The 15,353-nt window shown below is 38.7% G+C and overlaps 1 protein-coding gene across 4 annotated transcripts in view; it reads left to right on the top strand.

The window, feature by feature from the left end:
• iqsec1b (IQ motif and Sec7 domain ArfGEF 1b) overlaps positions 1-15,353 on the top strand; it is a 505,028-nt gene that overhangs the window by 428,194 nt on the left and 61,481 nt on the right. For 3 of the 4 annotated variants that reach the window (XM_041191310.1, XM_041191311.1, XM_041191313.1), the window contains one exon: positions 12,986-13,265. In XM_041191310.1, coding sequence (XP_041047244.1) covers positions 12,986-13,265 — 280 coding nt within the window. Of the gene's footprint in view, positions 1-3,501; positions 3,556-12,985; positions 13,266-15,353 lie in introns of those variants that run through there. The other variant, XM_041191312.1, reaches the window with a different exon arrangement.

Below are 15,353 nucleotides of genomic sequence, written 5' to 3'. Positions count from 1 at the left end.
TTTTTTTCTATATCATTTGGTTGTTCCTTTAAACAAAAACACTGAGTTGTGTGTTGTAGTTTCGAAACGTTTGGATTATACTCGAACAGCTCTAGATACAATACTTAAAATGGTACAAGAGATTTTGAGAGCTTAGTTTAAAAAGTGTGCCAACTTCATCATATCAGAGAATGATGGAGCATAAAAAGAGACCATTCAGTCTATTGTGCCTGTAAAGAAACCTAGCCAATTAGGTGCAGAACCTTTCAAAACGCTGTCACAAAGTGAATTGGTTCAAAACGCACCACCACCTAGCTGAAGTACAATGATTTAGAAACTTCATCCAGCAGAAAGTGGTTTGTTAAACTTTATCATGATGGCAGTAACTCTTTAAAGGACCTTTAAAATTCATACCTTTTTCTCGTTACTTATATGATTTCCCTTAAAATTAGTGTTGCATCAAAGTAGGCAATTTAAACCTTCAGAAATGTAAGTCCAGTTTGTGTACTCCTGAAAGAGTTAACGAACCTTAAGGATAAGGAGACTGACCTGCTTCAAGTGCAGGCAGCTACAGTTGCACATAACTGATCGTATCAATAAATTGGTAAAGACAGACTTTAACGTTTATCAGTCTAAAAACATCTATTAATAGAGCTGCCTACACAACATCACATGGGCCAACTCCCAGTTGTATTGGTGTTTTCACTGACAATCTGCATCAAATATGATGACAGCATTGCCTTCCTGTGGCAAATACCTCCCTGGGAAAAGCTTTTAACAAATCAGGTTGATTAACTAGATCAATCAACCACTCCCAAACAGGCCAATCATTTCCTTCTCCACGTACTGTTGAATTTCATTTTCTTCAGAAGCAAAAAGGATATTGTAACTGAGATGCTTAAGTCTCCTGGGTTCTGTTGGAGCACTCGTGATTTTGCCACATATGCATGCTGCACCCTCATTGTTTGACGATGCTTACCTGAACTGGAGTTTTGTTAACACATTGGACACCCCCTTCTACTTACTGTTATAACCATGTGGTGTTTACATTGTACATCTGAAAGAACCCAGTCTTTCCTGGAGCTTGAATTGGATAGTAGGTAAGCATGTACTGTCTGTTGTTTCATTATTTGAAATGAAACTGTACAATTGGATTAGAATGATTAGAAAAACTTTTTTTTAAAGTTGAACCTTTGCTGAAAAAGCATTTATAAGTGGATGCTTTATTGTTAAAAAGGTACATGTAATTTTAATTTTAAAATAGCTGGGCACCCATACACATTTACAACCACCTACACGATGAGCATTGCTACCAGTTGGCTTCTGCTTGGTTATCAATATAGGAATACCAATCAAAATGTGATTGAATCAAAAAGCATAGTTATCTTTCAAATATTTTGTTGTCTGCAGTATGACAAATGGGTGGGGAAAGCACTCCTCAGCGTTTTGTGCAATGGACAATTTTCAATGTGTCAGTATACGCTTTCTTGGAACATATTTGATAGTATCGACAACCTAGGTTATAATCTACAACTAGTGAAATTATTTTGCACTTAGCAATGCAACACTGATCGTGCATACCTTGCAAGATATTTTTGTACTCCATTTCTGCATGCAGCATGCTTTTGAATGCCACTGCAAAGTAAACTTGACTTGGAAATTTATATTGAGAATTTGTATTTAGGTTGATAAAGCACCATAAGATAAATTGTGGCTTCTAAAGACCTTTTCAGGCCAAGCTAAATGTGCATAAATTACATTTAGAGCACCTAGGGATTTCCATGTTAAAGCGCTTTTCTGATTTGTGGTATATTTGATTTGCAGATTTTATGAAGGAGCTCTCAAGTATATAATCAGTCAAAGACATCCTATAAACTCAGTAATAAATGCTTCTGATTCATTCAGGAAAGCAAGATTAAGTTCAGATACAGAGAGATGCTTATCAGATTAAGGTTTTAGAATTATTTTCCGGGTTGGAGGAAACTGAATGATGTTTTGCTGTCTAAGAGGTCACACTCCAGTATTCACTTTTAATGGTCTCCTTTCATCAGTTCAGCAATGAGACTGCTAGCAAGATTGATGTATCTGTGGAGACAGCAGCACAGCAGTTAATATATGTAGTGGTTGCATCTTACTCCTTGCCAGTGAGGAAGGTTGTTTGCTTTAAAAGATGTGATTTTTGCTTCTTGTGGTTCTCTGTGTTCTAGTGTAATTTGATTTTATAAAGTCCATGTATTTGACTTTCTCTGCAGCTGTACGTGTCTGTTTCAGACCATTTTTAAGCATTATTAGTACTTCTGCTTTTGTTTATTAACCTTCCACTGTTGTAAGTTTGAATTTGCCTTGTTGGACAGAATCTTCAAAGCTTATATCAAATGTACTGGATTCCATGCATTTGGAGAAATCTAACCACAAATTTCAATGAATTGCTTCAGGAGCAGTGTTGTACTGAGGCCTGCAGTTCATTTCCAGGTTTTCCCTTCCATTTCCTCCACGTGTTTTTCCTTCGGGTTTGAATTTCACTTTTGATTACTTACAACTGAATGACCATGCAGGATCATCCTCCTAATCACATGCACATTTATCTCTTGCAGAGGAGAAGTATGGCGGCTCATGCTGTAATTTAAACAGCCCACTCCCAGATTTTCGATTGTTAACAACTGCAGACAAGATTTAATAATGTAAATGTCAAGAAGCAGATTATTGCAATGCATCTCTTAGAATTCTGTGCCGCAGAAACACAATAATTTGGATGTTAATACATCAGTATTCTGCTTGAGGACTATAGGAAAAATGGGGCTCATATTGCTCATTCAGTCAACACTTAAGAGAAAAACTGGAATGTTAGACTCTTGTGTGGAGTCAAATGAGCTCAAATTGATATTTAGATACAAAGGCAATCGTAATTCAATCAGGATAATGTTGACATTGGTGTATCAATATTCTGTCATCAGAAATGCTTCTGAAATTTCATGGATATTCTGACTATTTAGGCATTTGGCAGCTTTTACTCTGATTAAAATGCTGTTACCACAGAGGCTCTTTTTTATGCTATTGTTGTATCTGTTCAGAAAGTAAAATGAATCAAGCAGAAAATGAAACTCATGATAAGGGAAACAGCAATGGAAATCGCAGGATATGCTTGATTTCCTGCAAAGCATAAACATAAAAAAAACTGGATTTTATCTGCAGGCTATGTCATCCTATGTCGCACTCCTTTCTGATTGGTGGTTCTGAACAGCTGAAGATTCAGGCTTGCAATGAAAGAAGCAGCAAGAAATGACATTAGAACAATTACTGTATTGTATTCATTTGTCTCAGCTGTGGGAAAGATCAATCCCTTCACAACTGTTTAAGCGGAATGCACTCTTACACTCATCTTTAACGAGATCCGAGGCAGGTTGGCATTTTAAATATCAGAATGGAGTCGAAACGCTTTCAGTTTTGGCACAGTCTCAGACACTGATTCATCTGGCTTTATGGATTTTCAAGTGTAGTATCATTTGACCGTTAGTGAATCTGGGTGAATCAAGTGTTAATCTGCACCATGTTCAGCACACCCCACAGGTTCAGCAGGTGAGAATGGGTTTTATTAATACTATTTTATAAATTAGAGCATTTCCTCATATTTCTCTGCAATGTGTTTCATACTCCTGTTTTGGCTGCAGTGCATCGATGCATTAAAACAGGAACTTTGTTATACAGTACTTCCTTTCTAATGTCAAAATATTTACATTTTTCATTTTTACCAATTATTTTTACAAGATAGCTTGTGAATAATTAAACCATAGCCTCATATTTTTCTGTATCAGTGACATTTGACAGACCACACTTCATTGCTTAAAAAATGATCGCAGTTGCCATTTCTCGATTTTTGAATGTCTTTGTGTATATCTAGCAATTCTGCACAACTAGTCAAATGTGGAATGACCTTTAAATATAGTCCATACCCTACTGTAGGATTTATATACTGATTTATTAAATTTGAAACCACGACCCTAACCACCCTCCCAAGAGATGGCAAAGGATTTGGATGGTGAAAGCCATTGTTGAAAAAGTAATGCTGTTTCACAGCATGTAAATGAACCAACTCAGCTTATAGAATAAAAAAATGAAATATTGTCTTGGGCATTTTCACCATAATACAGTAGAATGTTTTACTGAAGGCACTGTATAAATAGAACTTGTTTGTTTTTCTACCAGAGGTATTCTGGTAATGTGCAAGTGGGTAAATACATACATCACCTAGGTGTAAAAGTGAGTCATGTAGACTGTGGTCTATTCTAAATGAGTTAACCGCTGCAATGAAGGGAGTTGGTTTGCTTCAACTGACTGTAACATCATTGACAAACCTTTCCCTTCCTTATTCCAATGTCCCTACTTCTGTTGGCTTTAGTGACCACTTCTGGAAAATGTCCATATGTGGACATAGCATGAGAACAGTATTAACTTGCCTGTGATACCTAATGATTGAGTATTTCAGACGCTTGTTGTTAAGGACTTATGTGGGTCAAGTATGAGGGGGCTGCTGTTACATGTAGAACATAGTTCTGCAGGAATTGGCATCTGCAAGAAAGTGGGGGCTGAAATTGGGGAGAGAAAACAAGTTTAAAACAGATTTATTAACTTAGGAACAGAATACAATAGCAGAGTGGTTCAAAAATGGCTTTGTTTCTTCACTTCTCATTTGATTTATTCTGGCATTGCTTGGGGACATTAATTCAAACCACTGCTAATTATAGAATTCGTACAATCCATTATAAGAACCTACAAAACTATGTGGCTATGTCATCTGTGGAACTTTGGTGTATTGAGGAGGGTTTATTCTGCGGAAGGGTTTGGTGAATAAACTGTGAAAAACTGTTGAAGTGATTAAATGAAACCCTACTTAACACCACCTGATGTTCCTTTTTATTTGTGGCATCTGCATTTATTTCCATGAATTAATTTCCACTGTAATATTAGAGTTGCATAGATAAGGCTTTTAAAATAAATAATGTGGGTAGGGTTCAAATGAGGGAAAATTTATAAATCTGAAGAGAGAAATCAAGACCAAAGAGCTATGTAGCGATTAAGATAAGTAGAATGACAGGGCAGGCCAAGAAGTTTAACAGTAATAATGCATCATTTAATAAGATCAAATCATTGAAGAATAGTTAAAAGTTGAAAGTAAAGGTGCTTTATTTAAATACATGAAGGATTCATAAGAATATATATGAACTAATGACACAAATCAAGATAAATGGTTTTAACCTAAAAAGCATTTCAGAGAAATGGTTGCATGGTGACCAAGGTTGGGAAATAAATACTTCAGGGTACTTATTTTGAAAAGACAGAAAGAATGGAAAAGGAAGGGTGGGGTAGCCCTGATAATGAAGAATTGCAGAAGGGCAGTAGTGGAGAAAGATCTTGGCTAAGAAGAGCACCAAGTAGAATCAGTATGGATGGAGATAAGAAATAACAAGGGGAAGGAAACATTGGTGAAGTAGTTTATAGACTAGTGAATAAATGCTACACAGTTGGACAGAGTATTAATTAATAAGTAAGACAAGTTTCTAACAAAGCCAATTTTTAAAAAATAAAGTGGACTGTTCTCATTGGTGGAAAGAACCAGAGGGCACAGATTTAAGATGACTGGCAAAAGAAGCATTGGTGACATGAAAAACATTTTCATGCAATGAGTGGTGAGGATCTGGAATGCAGTGCCTGTAAATTTGGTGGAGGCAGGATCATTTGAGGTTTTCAAAGGGAATTGGATCGTTGTCTGCAAAGAAAAAAATTGCAGGGTTATGGGGGAAAGGATAATACTAGAGTATTCAATGTAAATAAAACCAGTTACGTAGGTATGAGGGACATGTTGGTTAAGGTAGATTAGGAAATTTGATTAAAAGGTATGATGGGAGATGAGCATTCAAAGAAATATTCCATCATTCTCAATTAATGTGTTCATTAAGAAAAATCTCCATGGAAAGAGAGATCCATTTGTGGCTAACTAAAGGGGCTGAGTACAATATTCAATTAAAAGATGAGTCTCATAATATTGTCAAGAAGAGTGAAATGCCCGAGGATTGGGAGAGTTTTAGATTCCAGCAAAGAACAACCAAAAGATTGATACAGAAAGAAAATAGAATATGAGAGTAAACTAGCTAGAAATATAAAAATTGATTGTAAAAGTTTCTAGAAGAATGTCATAAGGAAGAGAGTACCAAAAGTAGACATTAAGAGGCTGAGATAGGCGAAGTTACAATAGAGAAGAAGGAAATGGCAGATGTTAAAGAAATATTTTACACCCGTCTTCACCACATAAGACACAAAAACATACCAGAAATAATGCGGAACGCCCCCAACAAGATTCTAATGAGAGGAATTTAAAGTAACTAAGATTTGTAAAGAAAAAGTAATGGAAAAACAAATGGGTCTGAAAGATGGCCTAGACTGGTTTTAACAAAAATAAAAGCCCAGGGATCCAGGGGAATGTAGAAAGTTGGATACAAAATTGGCTCAGTGGCAGGAAACAAAGAGTAATGGGTGTTTTTGCAACTGGAAGGCTGTTGCCAGTAGGGTTCCACAGGGGCTCTTTACTATGTATGCTGTTTTTTGTGGTATACAGTAATGATTTGGACTTAAATGTAGGGGACATAATCAAGAAGTTAGCTGCATGGTTGATAGTGAGGAGGATTGTTGTGGACTGCAGGACAGCATCAGTGGACTAGTCAGGTGGAATGAAAAGCAGCGAATGGAATTAAACCTGGAGAAGTGCGAGGTGATGCATTTGGGGAGGTCAAACAGACAAAGGAATACACTTTAAATGGGAGAATACAGAGAGGTGCAGAGGAAGTGAGGAACTTTGGTCTGCATGTCCACAGACCCCTGAAAGTGGCAGTTCAGTTTGATAACATGGTTAAGAAGGTATATGGAATACTTTCATTTATTAGCTGAGGCATAGAATATCAAAGCAGGGAGGTTATGCTGGATCTGTATAAAACATTAGTTAGGCCACAACTTGAGTGCTGTGTGCAGTTCTGGTCGCCTCATTACAGGAAGGATGTAATTGCACTAGAGAGGGAACAGAAGAGAATTACAAGGATGTTGCCAGGACTGGTAAATTGCAGCTGTGAGGAAAGATTGGATAGGCTGGGGTTGTTTTCCTTAGAACAGAGGAGGCTGAGGGAGATTTTATTGAAGTGTACAAGGTTGTGAGGAGCCTGGATAAAGTAAATGGGAAGAATCTATTTACCTTAGAGAGGTCAGTGATGAGGGGACAAAGCATTTTAGTGATTGGTAGAAGGATTAGACGGGACATGAGAAAATGTTTTTTTCACCCAGAGGGTGGTAGGGGTCTGGAACTCATTGCCTGAAAGAGGCGGAAACCCTCAACTCATTTAAAAGGTGTTTGGATTTGCACCTGAAGTGCTGTAACCTCCAGGGTTATGGACCAAGTGCTGGAAAATGGGATTAGGCTAGGGGGCTTATTTGTTGGCTGGCACAGACACGATGGGCAAAGTGATTACCTCCTGTGCTGTACATTTTTCTACATGTTTTAACTTTTCTAAATACCTGAAAAGGATCAATGTGTGGGGATGTGGGGAGAGGGGGGAGGAGTGCCGTTATGTGAATTGCTCTTTAGGAGAGCCAGCACGGACATAATGGGCCAAATGGCTTCCTGTGCTTTAATGATACTGATTCTGTGTCCTAGGGTTCTAAATGAAATGGCTGCAAAAAAAAGTGTATGCCCTGGTTGTGCTCTCCCAAAATTCACCAGATTCTGAACTGGTCCCAGTGGATTGAAAGGTAGCAAATATAGTACCACTATGTAGCACCACTCATGTGCTTCAGTTATAAAGGGCATTGATGAGACCACATCTTGAATATTGTGTGCAGTTTTGGTCTCCTTATTTAAGGGAGGATATATATGCATTGGAGGCAGTTCAGAAGAGGCTTATTAGATTGATACCTGGAATGAGTGGGATGCCTTTTGAGGAAAGGTTGGACAGGTTGGGTTTGTTTCCACTGGAGTTAAGAAGAGTGAGAAGTAACTTGATTGAAGTATAGAAGATCCTGAATGGTATTAACAAGGTGGACATGGAAATGATGTTTGCTCTTGTGGGTGAGTCTAGAACTAAGGGGCACTGTTTTAAAATTAGTGGTCATCCTTTTAGGACAGAGATGAGGAGAAATTTTTTCTGAGGGTTGTGGACTTTGGAGCTCTTTCCTTCAGAAGATGCTGGAAGCGGGGACATTGAATATTTTTAAAGTAGGTGGATTCTTGGGAAGCAAGGGAATTATCAGGGGGTAGATGGGAATGTGGAATTCGAAACACAAACAGATCAGCCATGATCTTATTGAGTGGCAGAGCAGGCTTGAGGAGCCAAATGGCCTAGTTCTCCTTTTTCATATGTACGTATTCAAGAAAGGAGGGAAGAGAGAAATCAAGGAAATACAGGCCAGTTAGCTTGACATCGATCATCATCTAAGTGTTGGAATCCAGTACTAGGCAAGTGGTAACAGGGCACTTAGAGAATCATAATATGATCAGAGTAACAGTTTTATAAAGGGTAATGGTGTTTGGCAAGTCTATTAGAATTTTTTGAGGATGTAACCAGAATAGATAAAGGGGAACCAATAAATGTAGTATACTTGGATTTTTAAAAGGCATTCAATAAGTTGCCACATGCAAAATTATTGAATGAGATAGGGGTTCATAGGGTTGGGAATATAAGCATGAGTACAGGATTGGTTAAAGGACAGAAAAGAGTATAAATAAACCTGTAATTTTCAGGTTGGCAGGATGTAACTGGTGACCTGCCACAAGAATTAGTAAGGCTTCAACTATTTACAATCTTTATTAATGACTTAGATGAAGGGACAGAATGTAATGTCTTCTAGTTTGTGACGATATAAGGCCAAATGGAAAGTAGCTGTGAGGAGGACACAGTCTGCAAAGGACTACAGATAGGTTAAATGCATGGGCGAGTAGGTGGCAGATGGAGTATAATGTGGGGGAAAAATGAGGTTATTTACTTCAGTAGGAAGAATAGAAAAACCGATTTAAATCATGTGAAACTATTAAGGTAAGAGTGATTTGGGTGTCATTGTAGGAGAGACACAAAGTTAACATACAGGTACAGTAAGCAGTTAGGAAAGCAAAAATTATGTTGGCTTTTATTGCAAAGAAGTTGGAGCACCAAAGTAAGGAAGTTTTGCTGCTGTTGTACTGTGTACAGTTTTGGTCTCCCAATCAAAGGAAGCATATATTTGTCTCAGGGGCAGTACCACAAAAGTTCACTGGATTGATTGTTGGGGTGAGAGTGTTTGTCCTATGAGAAGACATTGAGTAGAATGGGCCTGTATGCTCTGGAGTTCAGAAGGATTGAAAGTGATCTCATTGAAACATAGATTCTGAAAAGGTTTGACAGGATAGGTGGCAAAGATGATGTTTGTTTCCCCTGGCTGGAGGCTCTAGAACCAGGGGGCGTACTCTCCATATAAGGGAACATCCCATTTCAGACAGAAGTGAGGAGAAATCTTTTCATTTGAGAGTTGTGGACCTTTGGAATTCTCTACCCCATTGGGGCTGGTGTGCTGAACCATTGCCTATATTCAAGGCTGAAGCTGACAGATTCTTGCACTATAACGGAATCGAGGGATTCTGGGATCAGGGGCGATAGTAGTGTTGAAGTCGAGAATCGCTCATGATATTAAATGGCAGAGCAGGCTTGTGAGAGAGTATGGAGTATCCCTGCTCCTCTTATGTAATGATGATGATCCTGATTTATTCTGACATTTGAAACTCTCCAAACTCTAAATAATAAAGAGTGTAACGGTAAGTAGACTCCTTCTAATCATAAGGATGAGTCAGCAAATGTTTATGTTCAAGTTTATTCAATTGTATAGTACTGGTACTTTGCTGTTGATGTTACCTTTTATCTTAAACTGTTATGTTAGCCAAGAAAATGAAATTTGCTCAATGGAAAATCTAGTTGATGGGCGGGGGTAGAATGGATATAGTCTTTGCTAGAATTGAGAGCAGACTCAGAGCAATCCATCCTGCCCAGTTTTCTTTTCCATTGATTTTCTTGAACAAGTGGGGAGTGAGCATGGGGTGGGAATCTCTGAATGAGTGGGTTAGCAAAAATATGTTTGGGAACCACTGACTTCGTCTGTCAGTTCACTTATTGGAAAAGCTAGCATTTATTGCTCATCCACAGGTAATTCTAGGCCAACTTGAACTGCTGTAAACAGTTTTGATTTAACTATAGCTTCAGAGGACAAGTAAAAGACAACTACATTGAATTGGGACTCGAGTCAAATAAAACAGGTAAACTAGGATTCCCTCCCTGAAGGAATGCTAACTATGATCATTTTTACTGATATCAAGGCTTTATTTCTAGATTTTTTTTTAAAGCTATGTTAAAGTCTTCAACTGTCAAGGTTGGATTTGAACTTTGAATTTACTGGTTTAGGCCTCCTGTATTGCTGATCCAAAAGTAAAAGCACTGAGTTGCTGTACCCAAATGTTGGGGGAAGGAAATAAGAGTCCTACTGCATAAGAGTAAACTGTGAACAAATGTCCAGCAAAGCCTTCAATGCTGTTTAAAATTCCATGGTAAATTTCATTTCAAATTGAGGCATTGCTTTTCCTGTTTAAGTGACTGTTGCCAATCATGCAATATATAATGCTCTGTAGTTCATCTGGATGCTTTTCCTAGCCAAAGTCACCTGACCCATTTAAAGGGGTTTCTGGAGTTTCTTAAAGGTAGATGCAAACTTCTGTTCCACTGATTCTTGCAAATATGGTTTGCTTAAAAAGCGTGATATTCTAACGAACAAAATCAGATCCAGATTGCTAACCTTATTATGGATTTTGAAAATTAACCTATTATAAAGGAAAATATTACATGGAAAGGCTTTAGTAACTCTGACTAATCTCATCTATAAATGTGAAGCCTTTTTTAATCTGAGAAGTATTGTTAGCCATCTCTACATGTACACCTCTTTTTTGCTACTTTTTCTCCCCACTCACCAACCCCACTTCCTCCCAAGAACATTTAATAGAAGCTGAGGTCAGTGTGAGACAGCTAATCTCATTGCCTGATGTGCAAAAAGAAACTTGTCTACTCTATACTGAATAATTGATTTCTTATATTAAATGACTAAGTGAGCCCATGGTTTATTCATTATCAAGTACTGAATGAAATGATTTTGGATTGTTATCAGGATGTGACTTTGGGTATAAACTCTTGCATTGAATAGGATTAAAATGTCTTGGGTGTTACCTTCAAATACATTGCCTACAGCACTTTCAAAATACCCAGTACTCTCCACATAAATGTGCTATTTGTGTCCTTCCCACAGATTCAATTTAAGATAAAATGATATATTATCTTTCCCTGTGCATTTGCATCATTATAGTTGTACTTTTCATTCTTCTGCTGCAAAATTACAATATCCAGAGCATAGTATGACAGCTGTATAGAACATTCTCTGAGACAGGAGTAGTTGAAGCAAAACATAAAATATTTGGTTGAGTTAGCGTTTGTATTGGACAGTTAGACTGATGTTCACACTAGGACCAAACAAGAATATTTAAGATACCTTAGATATTGTGATTGGAATCAGTTCCCAAACTGTGGTGAATGATGGTGATTAAAGATTCAACGGTGGAGGGAAGAAATCCTCAGTGAATACAGTGCCAATTATTTCAACGCACATTGCAAATTCACAGTATAAAATAGGAGGTAGAAAAACAATGTATTTTGTAATCATGGAAATAACTGAGACAAAAGGGAACTTTTTTATAGCTAAATTTTAGGACCAAAGAACGGAAAAAATCTTAAGCACATTTTGTGAAGTATAGGTTAGTAAATTTGAAGCTTTTTTTGTGTAGTCTGCACAGAGGTAAACATCAGAGATCCCCTCCAGGTGCTGAGCTACCCATGAGCAATGCCACCGGGGGTTGGCGGGATATTTTTAAATTCAAATTCTGCATTATACAAGGCACTTCCAGCTTTTTTTTCCTGCTTAGATAAGTACGGGTCTTACTGCTGCTTAACTGTTTGAATTTTGGTTAAACTCTTCATGGGAATTGAATTGTGAATTTCTTTTGTTCTGAAATTAGAAACCTATTGCTTTTATATGAAAAGTTGCAAAGTACACTCGGGAACAATTTAAGTTCTTTTCTGCTACATGCGACATTTTTTTTCTGTAGAGCCATTCTCAAAAAGTACGTCCTTTAACAAAGTGTTGGCATAGAATGATTTTATCTGACTCATTTACAGATTTTCACCCTGGTTTTTAGTTTTATAAATTTCTTTAGGATATATTCTATCTGCAGCATGTTCATTTTTTAATGACTGAATTGTCTCTGAAATCTGGTTGAACTGTATCCTGGAAGTTTTCATGCATACCATGAAAGATAATTGTTTTGCCATTGCTCCAAAGGTCAGGAAAGTAGTGGAAGAAATGTTCTTGCGAGATCAGCACTACCTGCTTTTCACAGGATTGTTTCAGTTGTCAAAAAGGGATGAATTGATAGGATACAATCATGTAATGGTGTCTGTTAAATTACCTGTTTGGAGAATATTAGTGAAGAATGCTGCATATGAGGAGATCTTGTATGTTGATTCGCGTTGAGAAGCAAAGAATGTTGGATCACTCTGGAAGGCAAGAGCGTAATTTGTCTTAAACTTTGCTTTCAACAGAAGGCGCGCAAGGTTGGTTGTCGCTGACTGAATTCGGGTATTTTACCAGAGCTCTCCAACTGAAATTACTACCTTGATCCTCTTGGAGTATTTGAATATTCTGTGGTTTTACGAGCTGATGTGTACTTTGAACTGTTTTATAATAGGGACACGACAGGACTGATACGCGTGATTATTTGTATTAAATGTCTTTGGGTACATTTTAGAGTTTACTTTAGTATGTATCACTGACTTTAGCAAATATTTAGATTTGTGAATGGGTTTATCTATTTGTTACTGATTTGAATTATTTTCCTTCCTTTTAGTGTGGAGGGTGATGTTCCAGGAAGTGAGACTGGCACTCTCGACAGCCCTTCAGGCTACAGCCAGGGTCCAATAACCCATAGTGCTGCTGCCAGTCCCGATCAGTTTGATGGTTCTTCTTTGATATCATTCCCTGTCTCACCTGGTCAACAGCGTCCTAGGCGGCCCAAGCTTCAGCATTCCACCTCCATACTACGGAAGCAAGCGGAGGAAGACGCAATCAAGCGCTCTAGATCACTGTCAGAAAGCTATGAGCTCTCCTCAGATCTGCAGGATAAACAGGTAATGAGCATGAAACATATTGTTGCCTTTCTCTTAGTGTATATGCCAATGCATAAGGCAGATGAATAAATTATGAATTGCACCAAAATTGGTAGTACAGCAATTGTGTATATCATGCTCCAAGTGAGAGCACAGGACCTGTTCATGGAAGGTGAACAAGTTGCTACTTTCAAACAACCTTCCTCTTCTCCCTCAAAGAATTTTGTTTGGTTTCTGCTTGTGGCTCATTGGCAAACTTGCAACATTTATCAAGCAATGATGACCACCTCTCCCTATAATTCTTTTCGGAATGTCTATTCCCTTGCAAACAAGACCTTGGCTCTCCACGACCTTATTGTAGACACATGCTTTGACATCCTGGCTTTGGTGGAAGTATATTTTCCCTTTACTAAGGGACGATCTAATTGAGGTATTTAAGCTGATTAGAGGATATGATAGATTGAGAGGGAATGGTTTCCCCTGGTGGGGGATTCCAGAACAATTAGGGTGATGTAAAGAAGCACTTCTTCACAAAAAAAAATTAAAAATCTGAAGCTCTTCACCAAAAAGCTATTGAGACTAGGTCAGTTGAAAATTTCAAAACTAAGAATGATGGATTTTTGTTAGGTGAGATCATTAATATAAATGGAGTCACAATACAGATTAATCATGATCAAATTAAGTGGCAGAATAGCCTCAGGGCTGAATGGCCCATACCTGTTCTTATGTTCCCATTGACTCACAAATTGCATATTTACCCCTTGCTCAAATCTCTCCAGGTGTTATTTTGTAACATCTGTCCAGCACAAACCACTTTCTCATATAAACATCTCACCTTTACCTACCCCTCTTGTCTCACTTTTAAAATCTTTGTTCCCTACTACTCCCCCAAATGCCACCACACTTCGCTCAGTGAGATATTGTCCCTCCTTTACAGTAAGTCCTTGCTAAATGTTATGGTTGCATTCCTGAAAATCGCGACTTTGTGACACCACTTTAAGTGAACCAGGGGTTCCTGCAGGGATTAAAGCCGACATTTGGTTTTGGAGCCAATGAAGTTGAAATAGTGTACCGTACAAATGCAGCAATCGAAGCTGGAATCATTTGCATTTCTCGCTCTCTCCCTCTCCCCACACCCCCCTCTCCAATTCTTCCCTCCCTCCATTCCTCATGTGCTTTCTCTTCCCCTCCCTCACACTCCCCTCTCCCCCCCCATTACCCCCCCCCCCCCCCCCCCCCCCCCCCGGACTCTGTCATCTCTTCCCTGCCCCCGTCACCCACCCTTGCCGCCCCCATCTCCCTCCAGAGCTCGGAACTCTTCCTGACAGTTTGCAGGAACCAAGAAGGCAGCAGAAGGAGGCAGAGGCCCTGCTCCCTACCCCCTTCCCCTGACCCCAGGTTAATCGCATTTCATCAATCAATCAGTGGCCAGCAGCTCCCCTTCCTTCCCTGCTCCTCCCAGACCTCCAGCCTCGGTATCTCCCCACAGCCTGGGTCTCTGGTGACCTGCAGCGGTGGCTCCAGCTTCAGAACAAGGCCTGGATTGCCAGAGGGGTTGGGGCTGCCAGGGTGTTGTGTGGCTGGTGGTGCAGATGATGTGAAACTGAAAATGACATTGTAAATAAAAAAAAGGCCTTAAAGAATAAATGATGCTGAAGTGAAACAACTTTAAACAGGGTGACTCAAAGTATTACTTACTGTACGCCCTTTGCCTTTGCACTTAGCAACAATTTATCCTCAGTGATTTCAAGTTAATTTCAACTCACCTCAACCTCTCCACTGATTTCACTCTTTTTTTCACCCCATAACCTCCCCCTTGATTATTATCTCACTTACTTACATTCGCACCCATTTTCTCAAAATCCCTATCTCTTGTGGCCTCTCTGCTTGAAAGCCTTCATTGTAGATGAAATCATTGTAACCATTTTTTTGTAACCCTCACTAATCACAACCTCCTTCCAACCCCAATTCCTTCTCCAGCAGTCTCTCCCCACCCACCCTTGACTGGGTAATTTACAATTGCACTATCAAGTTTCCAGTTGCCTAGCCTTTAGCCTTCCATTCAACATGAAACTTTTGCAATAATTGATATGCTCAACCTTTGCTTCA

Source organism: Carcharodon carcharias, chromosome 7 (genome assembly GCF_017639515.1).
Source record: "Carcharodon carcharias isolate sCarCar2 chromosome 7, sCarCar2.pri, whole genome shotgun sequence".
In the NCBI taxonomy this organism is placed as follows: domain Eukaryota; kingdom Metazoa; phylum Chordata; class Chondrichthyes; order Lamniformes; family Lamnidae; genus Carcharodon; species Carcharodon carcharias.
The sequence above is the reverse complement of the archived record's forward strand: the minus strand, read 5'-3'. Positions and strand labels throughout refer to the sequence as shown.